Source organism: Fulmarus glacialis, unplaced genomic scaffold, assembly GCF_000690835.1.
Source record: "Fulmarus glacialis isolate BGI_N327 unplaced genomic scaffold, ASM69083v1 Scaffold49638, whole genome shotgun sequence".
In the NCBI taxonomy this organism is placed as follows: Eukaryota; Metazoa; Chordata; class Aves; order Procellariiformes; family Procellariidae; genus Fulmarus; species Fulmarus glacialis.
In genome coordinates, this window is record NW_009229874.1 from 192 (window position 1) to 14,181 (window position 13,990).

At 39.4% G+C, this 13,990-nt stretch overlaps 1 protein-coding gene across 1 annotated transcript; it reads right to left on the reverse strand.

The window, feature by feature from the left end:
* Nucleotides 1-710: 710 nt before the first annotated feature.
* LOC104081298 (serine/threonine-protein kinase WNK2-like) lies at nt 711-11,491 on the reverse strand (the record flags this gene model as incomplete). Its single annotated transcript, XM_009583989.1, has 6 exons — nt 711-863; nt 3,589-3,785; nt 6,965-7,253; nt 10,026-10,245; nt 11,111-11,199; nt 11,459-11,491. Coding segments are annotated over 6 exons (981 nt in total), but the record flags the coding sequence as incomplete, so codon positions are not given.
* Between the last annotated feature and the right edge of the window lie 2,499 nt (nt 11,492-13,990).

Genomic DNA, 13,990 nt, shown 5'->3' on the forward strand with positions numbered 1-13,990 from the left:
AATGGTGACTCCACCACTTCCCTGGGCACTTCCCACTTTCCAAGGCCTGACCACTCTTTCAGTAAAGAAATTTTTCCTAATTGGAACAGGCTGCCCAGGGAAGTGGTGGAGTCACCATTCCTGGAAGTATATAAAAGACGTGTAGATGGGGCGCTTAGGGACATGGTTTAGGGGGCACGGTGGTGTTGAGTTGATGGTTGGACTCGATGACCTTAGAGGTCTTTTCCAACCTTAATGATTCTATGATTCTAACTATTTAACACGGTGCACAAGTCAAAAAGCAGTATTTAAAGCACCGAGTATTTAAAGACAACTGACACCAGGCAACAGAGTCTCTTTCTAACCTTTTAGAAAGGCTAGAAAGGAGGTGCCAAATAATAACACAAAATTAATAAAAAACTATTTGATTTCTAAGGTCTGAGACAGTACACTGAAATCAATGCAAGGCTTCAAGCCAATGCTGTCAAGCCACAACGGAAGAGAAGTCTTAAGCTACATCAAGACTTTCCAAGGCATCACACAACGATTGTCCTCAAGCCCATTACTCTTCCGTCCCTTAAACCCAACGCCCTTTGCCCCACCCCTAGGTCTCCCCAGCTGCAGTTCAATAGCTTCAAACACCTCAAACGTGCTAGAGGTATGGCTTGGAGCAGAGCGTGGGCAAGGAGTGGGATGAGAAAAGCGCTTTTCAGCGGGAGCCAAGCTCTCACCTGCTGGCTGGCCAGCACTGGCTGCGGCTGCCCCAGCTGCAGGGAGGCGACGGTGGTGGGCTGGACAATGGGGAACGGCATCGCTGGCTCCTGGTAGTGCTGGGGCCGCTGGGACACCACCGCGGGCGCAGCCTGAACTGCGGGGAGGCCAGGCTGCAGGAGGGAGAGCACGGAGTTAGAGAAGAGTCACCCTCACGTCAAGAGTCTCTGCAACTGTTCACCAGGAACATAATTGCAAGGGAATAGTCTACTGGGCACTTGGTTCAACACAGGGTGGTGGTGGGGGAAATTATCTGCAAGGAAAGGAAAGTTACTTATCTAAACATGTGGGAAAAAAGTCAGCAAATTCCAAATAAGACAACCAAACTGCATTGCATTTCTTTCTGGAAGCAAGCGTGCAGACCAGTAAAACCACTGAAAGCACACAGACGGTGAGAATATACTAACAGAAACAACAAGCCGTTAACTGGGTGAAAAAGAAATTTATCTTCACGAAGATTTTTACAATTTCGTAAAGAATCTTTATCTTCCAAAAAAAGCAGGTAATATACTTGAAATGGATGCCAAGAAAATGAATACAGAAATGAGAGACAAATTAAAACCACAGTGGAAGCGAAAACAAAAAAAATTGAAAGACATTCAGATAAGGTTTGTAACAACAGCAGTTCTCTAAAACTTCAGCTCAAAGTAGATAAATTAAAAATAAACAGTATGTCAAGTATGTATGAAGCTAACAAGCCTAAAAAAACCTACTACAACTCCAGTTATGTTCTTGTTATCTTGGTAAATAACCTCCCAGACAAATATCAGATTTTTTTTTTTCTTGGAAAATGGAAGGTTTTGAGTCAGACTTTTGTTTCCTGTGTTGATATTTTCAAGCCTCGGAACTTTTTACGTAGGTTATCGCAGGAAGAAAAAAAAATATGGAAACCCCATCAGAAAATAAAAGGCTAGGAGAAATATTTTGCTTGTGAATAAAGGTTATTATCTTGCTAAACCCTCAATCACGAAAAAAGTAATGCATTTAGGTTAAAATTACTGAAACCTATCAATGGAAAGAATGAGTCTGCTCTAAAAGAGTATGCTGCGCAGCTCAATTTAATAAAAAAAATTCTGCTCAAGATGTGTCTTTTGAGTGTTATATTTGGAGTTGTTAAGGTGGTGCTTCGGGTGAACAAGAAACAAGGAAGGACGCATCCCAGGAGACGTATGCAGATAGGAAAGGTGGTTTCCACACTGGGGGAGCTGGCTACAGATGCCAAGGATGATTTTTTTTCCTTCAGGTAAACAGAGTCATGTTTCAATGCATTCACAAAGTACAGTTCATAATTTCTTGCAGGCATTTTTGGAAAATGTAAGGTAAAACCAGGGAAATGATGCACTTCCCAAGTATGTAGGGTAAATCTGGATCAAGCAGGAAAAAAACTGGTCCTGGATTTTATTTTTTCTTCTCTTAAGTCAAACAGGATGAAACAAATGAACAAAAAATGAACCTACCACGACATTACTATCGTTTTTACTAGGCAGGTTGCTTCCACTGCTGCTCAGGGTAGCCGCAGTCACCAGCTTGCTCTCTGCCAGCGGTGTTTCGCCAGCGCACACTTTACAACAGGGCTGGGACCATCCAGGCACGCTTGCTTCTCCGCCATTGCAGGATTCAGAAGGCAGAACGTTTTCTGCAACTCTTGCAGATCTCATGGGAGAAGAACTGGTCTTTTGTCTAATTATGTATTGTAAAGATTCACGTAACAGAGGCAGGTCTAAACTTCTGCCCCATGGCCTGCTGATTTGCGGGAGAGGTTGAGACACTGAGTTTTCTGGGAGTTGGCTACCTGGGGAGTGAGCATTTTCAACAGGCATCAAGACTCCCGACACCTTTTGATCTTGGCCAGACAGAAATAAACAGGCTAGGCACGTCTGACGGGGCTGCTGAGGAACCATTAGCTCTGCAGGGTGTGCAGAGGTCCCCAATGCCACCAGAGGCGATGTGCCTGCTGCCTCTTCTCTAGTCTGCAGATGTGCGTTTTCCTCTCCCAGTTCTTGGGGAAGGGACGTTGCGTTTGGAGTCAAAGCTACGTCGGGGTCACTGTGGCGGCGAAATGCAGCGCGAGCACTGCCTGCTGCGTGTAACGGGTGCAGGCTGGAACTGGAACATGGTGCTGCCACAGCTTCTGAAGGACACAAGGCGCTCATGTTGTGCCTCTCACTGGAAGCACCTGAAGATTTATGTTCACTCGCATGTGTTTGTTCTTGCACCAGTAGTTCCATTAATTGCTTTTGGTCAAGGTCATAACAGCATGAAAACGGGAGCAAGTGTGAATGTCTGGCTGGGCTACCAGTGCCTGATTTTGGAGCCTTAGTAACGGACGTACGTCGCTGTCTCTGTGCAAGATTAAATCCAAACCCAGAGCCAGAAAGGCAATGACTGGATGTGCGACCTTTGTCACAACTGGAAGAAACATCAGACCCAAGAGGCTCTTGAACAAATGAAGGAACAATAATGTGTGGCTATATTGACAGTGAACAAAAACAAACAAAACAGTTCTCAATTATGTACATGAGTTTAAAACTAATAATTGCAAAGCTACTAATGTAATTCAGTGACAACAGATTGATAAGAAGCTTTTTTACTGAAAGTATGACAGCTGCCAGCGAAGCAGCTCTTCAGAATGGCAAATATAGCTCGCCAGACACCATCTACTAAGCGCACATTTCAGATCAACCAGAAATGTATTACTAAGCAAATCACCATTGGTAGAGCTGAGTGAGGAATAGATGAAGCAAGCCCTGGAATCCACACCTACTGAGAACAAGAGTATAAATGAGTTGTTAAGTATGATCTAGGATACAAAATGATTTTGAAAAGCTTCAGACTTACTCCTGAGGGCTGCTGGTAGTGCCCCAGCTGCTGAAGGCTATGGGGCACAGCCTGGCTCTCGCTCAGAGGTGGGCTATACACCCGTTGGATAGCAGGAGGTACTGGATCGGGCAGAGACGAGTAGATGACACTTTGCTGGCTGCTTTGGGAGTCTGAATAAACAGTGGACCCCTGGCCACTGTCAAATGTGCTGTCAGCTGAAAGAACAATATTTTTTATTAAAAGCTCAACAACTCCAAATGTTCAAGTAATGATTTTAGAGCAAGGTCAACATTGGCTTACATAATTAGCATTTTTACTACCCTAGCCCTTTCCATTATATAAATAAATTATACAACACAAATGTTATTTTCTACAAAAGGCACATAGTGCTTCTCTTAAGCCAAAAACCATCCCCATGGATTTCTGTGCACAACGATACTTTAGGCACATTGATATTTCCTTTAAAGGGCATAAGGTTGACATTAAGAATTGCAGACATTTATAGATTTTGTAGGATGAAAGGAAAGAAAACCCCAATTGTAATGTTCATAGCAGACCATGGAGTCTTTCAGAGCTAGATCTCCCAGGGATGCACTGACTTTAACACCTTTTTTTATTAGTAGCACTGAAAATTACAAAATTCTTTATATTGTACGCTTCATTAGTTCAGCAAATCATACCTTACTTGAGTATACAGCAATACCTCAAGATGAAGAACAGATAACAAAATAATTTGCAGGTTTGCAGGGATTTAGGACTACCATTCAGAGCTCTGTCAGAGTTTCTCAGGCAGAGTGTTTTCCCAGCTAACCTGCAGAACTGCACAGCTATGGTTACTGGGCAAGCATCGTATCTTTCCTCAAACGGAGATAAATCTTTTAACTGTACCATTGAGTATTACTGATTTTAAAATGTCTTTTCACGACTTTTGAAGCCTGTAAAGTACAGGTGCCCAGTTCTTCTTGAGCATAAGCTACTGTTTTCTTCATTTGAGAAACGAAATGAGACAATCAAGACCGTAGCTGTAAGTATCCAAAAGACAAATAGCTTGTAATAGAGATTTAAAACTCAAAACTGTAACACAGTTACCAAAAAACGGCTTAAACTACAGCTAAGTTTAAATGCTGTTTCTTTTTCCGACACTTTCCATCTTCTCTTTTTTCCATATTCCAAATAAGGCTTTACTTATTTGGCTTTTAAATAACAAATTATTTTTTAATAGCACTAGAGATGACATTTCTCCTCAGTACTCACAAACTATCCTCCCAACTGTTTGGTTTTTTTTTTCAAAATTAAACTTCCCCTCTGTATTTATTCAGCTCATTTCTAAAAAGAGTCAATATGGCCCTACTCTAAGAAGGCAGGGATTTCTGCTGTGTACACACTTCCATTTTATTACAATTACTTAAGACCTCAAAGGGGGAAAAAAAAAAGTACGACGGTAAAGTGCTAAATTAAAAGCTGTGAGTCAGTCTCAGATTTTTATAAAACAATATGCATTACACACGTTAAGTTATTAATTTACATTTTTACATTTGACCTCAGATTATTATATGAATTGGTAGAACAGTAATTTATAGAGGTCTTAGGCCTAACATCACTAAGAAAATGTTCAAAGACATTTGATAGTGAATTGTCAAATAATACGAAGCATTGGTTACAAGTTGAGGAGGAGTAGGAAATGGGGGGGGTTATATTTAGTATAAAACTCTGCCAACTCATGTCCAACAGAACCATGGGAAGCACAAGTAGCCTCACTGTACCACTGGAAACAAAAAGAGTCATAATCACGCTGTTTCTCAAAGGAATTAGATAACATAAGTATATGATCCAAAAAAATGAAATTAGATCAATTTAGCTTCAAAAAAAAGCTTTGTAAATACTGCAATATTCTGAGTGTTATGCAAATACGGCCATTTCTCATATCTTGTAAAGGTTTGTTTTCTTGTAGAGGCATGCTTAGTTATTTTAGTATTCAAAGCAGACCTCTGTATAGCAATTTATACAATACCTGAATTAAAGCAGCAGCTGTCTCTTTGCTAAAGATAATGCATCTTTAATTTAAATATGCTTATATAAAGTCCAGAACAGTAAAACAGAAACATTATGATAATAGTTTAGTAGCAAAATATGTACATCAGATTTTATCAGAAAAACTGGCTAGAAAAAAAAAGAACTCTCATAAAATTTCAAATCTTCCAAGCTAAAAGTATCTGGCAACATTTCCTTCAAGATGTTTAAAAGTATAAAAAGATTAAGATTTCAATACCAGAGCTTGACTTAGTAACAAAGGTTGATTTTAGGGGACAGAGACAGGGACGAGTTGCTTTAGGGAAATAAAAACACTACTTCCTCACGTCTTGCTGTTTGCTGAAGCTAAGTCTGATGCTCAGAAATAATGAAGAAACAAGCAGCTCTGCAAGCAAAGCCAGGTAGTTTCTTATTCAGAGACAGACCAAAATCAGTGCTTGAAATTAAAACAGGAGATGTAAATCCACCTGTCTTGAAATAGCCCAGTGATCACTCTCGAATCAGCCCCCAGCTGAATATAAAGAGTTGGCAGATCACTGGCGTGTAGCTACCAGGGCCTGGACGAAGGAGAGCAACCACCTACTCTGACCTGCCATAACGAAGATCAAACAACCCCCTTGCTTCAAGGCCCTGAGCTCAGGACAAAATAGAGAGCCTGGAGGAACAGAGAGAGCGCCTGCATCATGACCTAACGACCCCAATAATAATTAGAGTCAGCCCACAAGGTCTGGTGTTCCCGACACGCGTGACCAAACCACAGTTGCTATTTCCCACAAAACAGGGAAATCTTGTATTACATCATGTAAAATTCGAGATGGATTTTTTTTTTCTGCTGTAGACCTTTGCACAGCTTCACAAAAAACTTCACGCAAGCCATCAAGAGTAACTCACAAAACACAAGCAACTGCAGTGCCTTGGTTTCAGCAAGGTCTGCTTTGGAATAAACATCTCCACATTGCCAACATCATTTGAAAGAGCCACCAGTCGCTCTGACCAGTTTGGTACCAATTCAACTTCTGCAGGCTCTGAAACTGTGTTTCGCACAAACTTAGTGCTGGTCCCAACACTTGGCACAGAAAACATGTATTTTTTGTGTCTAGCAGCAGGTCTCCTTGCTTTTCCATTTACAAATATATTACGTGTTCTGCATTTATTGCTACTGAAGGACGAGCTACCTCTATATAATATAGTTTTTCTTGCAACTTTATTTCTTTCAAAATTGTTATGCATCTGCCCGAGGTGCTTGTGTTCTTTGAGCTACTGTGCAAAAACATGCTCATCTCACCGCTGAGCTCAGATTATCATTGATTTTTACCCTCGGACATTCATCACCGTCTGCACACAAAACCAACACGAGACTTACATGCAACAGACGTGACGCTGGTGGGCAGGTTTTGCTGAAAGGGATGCTGGTCTGCCTCCGGCTCCTCCGGCTCCGACAGGACGTGGTGACCAGTGTGAGAAAGGTAGGTGACCTGGACCTGCTGCGCATGTGGCGTCTTCAACTTCTCCAGACATTCAGAGTCCCGACGTTCCTCTGACTGCATCCTAGGCCAAATTCTCTCTCTTCTCCATAGTATTAATGCTACTCTGTCACGTATTGACTTCGCAACTATCTTGAGATCATTTTCATGAAAAAATCCAGAGTCAATCTACAGAGGAGGCACAAACTTAGCAAGATTATGTGCGCAGGGATGTGCATGCACACATGTGCACACACGTGTATTACTTGAACCTCTTCCTAACAGAGAAAACATCAGTTTGAAACAACATGAATTACATATTTATTCCTCACAAGAACAGGCACTCAAGAGCTTGATTTTTTTGTTTTTTAAATAAAACTTCTATTCTTAATGCATTTTAAAACAACAATATATAATTTCTAAGACCTGAATATGTATCGGGTCAATTTATTCACCAGTTAACATCTGTTGAGAAGAAGAGAGCAAGTTTAACTGCAGATGGGTTCCCTTTTTTTTTTTTCCTGAAAAGACTAGCAGAATAGTCAAAAGAGGAAAAAAACATTTTTGAAACATGCTCTTTGAACAATGTAACTGGACTAAACCATACTACCCCTAAATCAGAATTTATTGCCTAACCTTTCCAGTGTACACAGTTTCCCAAATTGCTGTGCTTGATATCACAGCACAAGTCATGAAGGAAAAGTTGTTTTGCCTCAAATTAACTTCTCTTAAATGGTAAAGTCAGTCAGTATTGACTGACTTTTATAAAGAAAAAGCCTATCATTGAGTCAAATGCAGGCTGTTCACATTTGACTCAAAAGGGGACCAGGCTTTCTCAGAATTCAACTGCTCAACAGATAAAATGGAAATTCATCTTTGTGCTATTTGTTTGCATAATCTCCTACAGCGTAAGGTATGAATTTTAGTTTAATAATAACCTACCAGAGATTTGTCCGCTCTCCCTACATTCTTAACATGCATATTCTACAGATTTGGAAGCACTTATATACATGGAGGAAATCTAGAGGGTTTCCTTCTTTGCTCTTGCCCAAACACGAGACAGTTTCACAGCTTAAATTTTCACTGTTTAAAATTAATAGGTGCAAAGCAGCTTAAAACACAGCTGCAGATGGATATAGGTATTTTCCACTGCCTATGCCCTCAGACCTTACTGACGTTCCTGAACCGATGATCCAGCAAATGCTGATAACAGAAGGGCGTTACTCAAGAGAAGAACCACACAGGTCCAGAGAACCTTTTATGGTAGTAACTAACGTGCCCAGTAGATTCTTCATGACAAAGCTTAATGGGAAGGCACTGAAAACCTGCCACATTAACAATTTTTTTAAACAATTCTTATTCCTACATCTCTATATAGAGAATGGTTAAAGTTTAACGAAGACATGTTATTTTACAGTACCCACTGGTTGTGAAAGGTACCTTCAGGTTGCAAACCCACCAGAACATTTCAAGTTCCTTTTGCCCACGTTGTTTGGTCAGGCCGGAACGCCTGACTACTGAAAACCCATCAATAATGATAAATAATTGCCATACTCAAAAGGTCTCCTGCTATTCTCTTTCACAGCACACAAAGCAACACAAATTGATGAAAGCATGTGGCTTTGGTGTTCCACAATTCATAAGGGCTAGAAAAAGACATTTAGGAATAAATGTCCCCCTTTTCCCGCCCCCCCAGCTACCTCAAGTTTGAAAGCATTTCATATGCAGTTGCGTAGGTAACTGTTAATGTAATAGTAAAACACAGGTTTTAAAATTATTTGGGAAAGGGTGTAGTATCACAGTAGTTTGGGAGTGATCCTTTTAAATATACTTTTTATGAGAATTACTTCCTCTTCAAAACAAAATATCACAACTATGGGCCAAGTAACTTACAGAACTTCAAAATTCCAAATAACTTAAATGCAAAATATAACAGCAAGTAACTGTACCAGAGTAACTTTGAAATGAAATGAGTTCTGTAACAATACATTGCTCGAAAAAATATTGGACCTACTGCAATCTAACGACAAGAAGACAAAGGAGCCTGAATTTCTCCCACTAAATTTGAAGCACATAGTGATGAGTCCAAGCATAGTAAGGCAATGTTACCAAAATGAGCGCCTCCTAAGCAGAACAGGTAGTGGGATCCCTTGGGATTTAGATTATAATAGGAACGTTTCTGCACGCACAAGAAAATTCAGACCCTTGATTCAGTGCTTACTGATTCTATGTCTCCATGACGTTAGAGAACCTAAACAACTGCAGTATAGGCATCATTAAAATATGAGTTCAAGGACATTACAGTGAAACTGGAATACAAAATAGTTTTTCTAACAAAACCCTACAAGTTATGAAGACACAGAAATTCACCAAGTTAAACTTATCTGTTAAAAAATTCAAAGCTTATTCCTAACTCTGTGCAGTGGGCTTGAATCTCATTTCCTATTTATGTTTGGTGATAGAATGGCTGACCACAGACTTTCCTCATCTACATTCCTCCTAAGTAACACTGACAGAAAAGATGGAAAGAAGTGTTTCGAAGAATTCAGTACAGAATATTTTGTGATTGAACTTTTGAACTTTCCTAATTTATTTCAAGCTGCTGTCTGAAACTAAACAGATTCCAAACAAATTTAAAGACATTCAACAGCTCACAGAAATTGGCAAAAGAGTTTTCAAAATATAAAAGTAGAAGAGACCTCTATGGTCCCTAAGCTATTTGAAATGCCATTCCATGCATCTGTTTTCATACTTGGTAAACAATATTTTTCAGTTACTAGTTCTCCCCCGTTTATCCCCTTCTTGCAGCACTCATTCTAAAATCAGTGCAAACTGCTTAAACTAGACACCTGGAATAGTTTAAGTGGAAGTTACTTTACCAGACTCGTTCCTGCTGTCCTTTTGAGATTTATGCACTACTTTATATATATATATATTTTTGTCAGGAGAAGTTTATTTTACCATTTCTTGTGCAACATCATCAGGAGTTTCCTTCTCCAGATCAAAAGTAAACTCAATGGCTCCATTATCTTTGGGTTTTCCTTTCAGTTTCTTAGGATCTTCTACCCAGAGTCTTAAGGCAATAGAGGATTTCCTACCATGGTCTTCTTCTGCAAGTTCCACTCTTACCCCAGTATCTTCAGCAAAAAAGGCATGGCTTAATAAATCTTTAATTTCATATCTGCAATGGATATAAAGAATATTCAAATACTGCAAGTCTTAAGCCATTTCAGAGGTTTGTGACAAGAAACTGCTGTTAAAGGCGAAAACATCTACAGTATGTTTGGTGTTCATCCATAACAAATTTGTTTTCTTAGCGAAAAGATAGTATTTCCAGTGTTACTGAGGACTGCTGAAAAAATGACATTTCCTATTTCACAAAGCTTCAGCAATATTCATACACCATAATGTACATGTACATGCATGTACAGAAATGCAGATTATAGCTTTGCCCAACTTTTTTTGAGTATCTGAGCTTAGAGAGCACTAAAAAAGAGGTTCCCTCTAGGTAGTCAGTTGAGGTCCCTAAAAACTGTATTCCTGAAAGTTATGAAATATTGAACAGTAGACACACTCATCTAGGAGAGGCCAGTATAAGAAGATTAGGTTTTAAAACCAAAGCTGGAAACAAGGCACGGTTTGCCTCCATATCCAGAGGCTAATGAGTCAATGGGATCTGCTATAACAGCTTGTGGTGAATCTACCGTGTCACATTCGTGGCCGAGCTCCACCACGCTCGATGCTCCACGCAGAACCTCCTGAGTGAGATTTTACAGACAGCTATGCCAGAATACGCTAGCTCACATGTCCACAATGGTGCTTTCTGACCTTCTTTGAAGCTGAGAGGTTGAGAGACAGCAATGGCATTTATTCAATTATCCTGACAGTATATGGCAGGAAAGCAGGCAATCATTTATATTTGTATTTCCATTCTGCATTTTCTCCTGCAGAGAGGAGACCCAGAGGCTGGAACAAAAATCCACAGACAGCTTCGAAATCCCTGCATACACATTATTTAATACAAAACTTGATTACTTGAAACAAACCTTTCTTCTTTATTCTTGCAAATGCACTCCCCAATTATCTCCTTAATTTCAGGATCAGTAACTTTCTCAAAGCTTGCTGGCTTTATACCCTAAAACAACAGAGAAAAACAATTTAGTTTGAAAAAGAATTACATTATATCTCTTAATGAAGGACATTTTTCCTCCATTTTACAGTCATTTCAACCCTTGAAGTAACTAATACTTTAAAGTTGTTAGTCTTAATGCAAAACTGAACTGAAGATTTAGGGCTACCACATTTCTAAGTACCATTACACTTCAAAATAAGCACACTAGTTTGTACATGAACTCAGCCATACACAGGGCAAATCTCCCTTTTTCTTTACTCACCTTTGCAAACTTTACCTTTATATCCTGCGGACTCTGAAGTCAATATTCAAGAAACAGCCAATTTTAAATTTTCAAAATAACTCTTTTCTGAAATTATTCCTTTTGTGTTTTTTGCCTTAACTCTCAAAACACTCAATGAATAAAGACAAATAATCATGTTTTTCTTGAGATAGCTAGTTTCAAGAATGAGTCAAAAATACCTTAGAATATTCCATATTCCTGTTTCCCACAAATCTTTTGCTTTTCTATGTCCCCAAAACTCTCCAACATGCCCGCCCCCCCAAAAAACCCAAATCAACCCCAAAACTAAGCAGGGAAGCAGGAGAACATGCCCAACAGCTCTGTGTTGCTCTTGCGTTTCCCCAGCACGTTGTTAGAATCTCATCAGGAATGAGTGGCAGAGCAGGTGTAACTATAAATCAGCCTATAAATCAAGTTAAATCTCTGTCAAATGTTAACATTTTGCTGGGAATAGTGTTCAGTTCTAGATTTGGAATCTATAACCTATGAGCATGGCCTTTCAAGAAGAAAACCCAACTGTTCATTGCAGAAGAAAAATTAGAGAAGCAGAATCTGCTTCTCCACATAGGGAGCTCTGGTTCGACGTAGGTGCAACAGGAATAGTCCGCATTTCTTTCAAGTTAGGTGGGGCTGTTCTAAGAAGATGGAGAGGATTTAAAAGAAACACATACACACTTCTGGGGCAGTCATGGGTCATCTCTCCCTACTTTCTAATATTTCAGGACCAAGATCATAACTCAGCATGATCCTCCCCAGGGTATACAGCCTCTTAATTAAAATAACATACATCTTGCCAACAGAAGGAGAGACTGCAGGAGTAGTAGTATGCAAGTTCTCAGGCTAAATAACAGTTTATGTATTATGTCATCTTTCTGTACACATAATCAAAATGTACTAAAAAAAAAATTACCAGGAACACCTGGGCAGTTAACACACACGTGCAGCTGCGCATTTTCAAAGCCCAGGCTGACAATTTCTGCTGATGCCAGATTGCAGACAGGGAGGAAGGGATGTTCCCTTAGGAACAGCCGTCATTTCCAGTGAGGCCACCCTACCGCTCTCCTTGTCAAACGACATAGGAGCAACTAATAGATACCCAATATCTGTAATCCTGGTAACTCATTCCATTCAATTCAACAGAAGATTTCCTGTGAATACTTTTCATGTATATATCCAGCTATAGATGACAAGAGTGGCAATGCAAGAAGTTATCCTTTTTATTTGTGATGTTCAGCTTAAATCACAAAAAAATTGATTCCATTTTAAAAACACATAGCAACTGTACATACCAAAACAAATATGGATGAAAATTTGACCAAATTAATTTGGGAACAGATTCTGCAGTTAGACTCTATTACTTAAGGATCCAAGTATTCCCAATGAAGTCAATAAGCAGAATAAAAAGGAAACATGATTTCCGTTATGTAAAAAACCCAGAATCTGATTAAGCACATAACTGAATGCGATTTGGACATCTAACTCCATTCAAATCCTGTTAAAGTTTCACCCTGAAAGAACAGCAAATAATGGATCATGCACTGGCAGATAAGGAGGCCTGAAGTCCTGAAGAGTGGACTTTTGGCTCACCTGATGCTGCCTTGGATAAAAAAAAAAGAAAATACGTATTTCAGAAAGTGTCTGCAAGTACTTCACCGAATTTAGTCTTGAATAAATTTTATGCGTAAATTTCAATGAGGGCTGGCACCTCTCTGAGAATTTCTGAATATTCCAGCATCAGATTATACTTCTAACTTTTTATCAACATTCTGTTGTCATTCAAGCCTCAGATTTGACTTTAAACTCAGATTTATTTATTTATTTATTTCAGGTCAGCCACTCCCTTTTTGTCTTAACACTCGAAAGTGAAATATGAAATTCATAAATTTTGGAAAAAAAAAAAAAAAAAAAAAAAAAAAAAAGACAGAATAGCCATACAAAGACTCAGCTTCCCTCAGCTTCCCAGTTTTGCCTAGGCAGAGAGCTGCTGAGATCCAAAAAAAACCATTCCTGTGGGAACAAAACAAAATAATCTGTACACATGGCTGGCTGGCTGTGACCCACTAAAAGGAATTATTTGCTTAAGCGAACCTAAATCTTATTTATGAGATGAGGGTTCAAATTTCGTATAGTAGAAAAATATGTCAAAATGACAGGGAGTATCCAGCCCACCAAAGCCCAGGCTTGCTCAAAACAAGCAAAACACACCACAGTGTGTCAAGAGTGTTTCTTAAGAGAGCTCAGATATCTGAATTAGAAAGAAAACAAAGAAGTACCAAAAGACATTTTAACATGAATCCTCTATACCCTAATATACCCAAAAGCTACAGGAGCCTACCCTGTTCTCAGATGGGGAGGAGTTTGAAGAAATCTTCATTTCTGTAGTGAATCTGTAATTCACAATGGAAAGCAACAGGACAAATCTCTACATTTTCAAACACTCCAGTTTGCTATTGAAAACCGTTGATTTTCATCTTAGTGACACTTATCAGGAAGAATGGGTAATAAAAACCA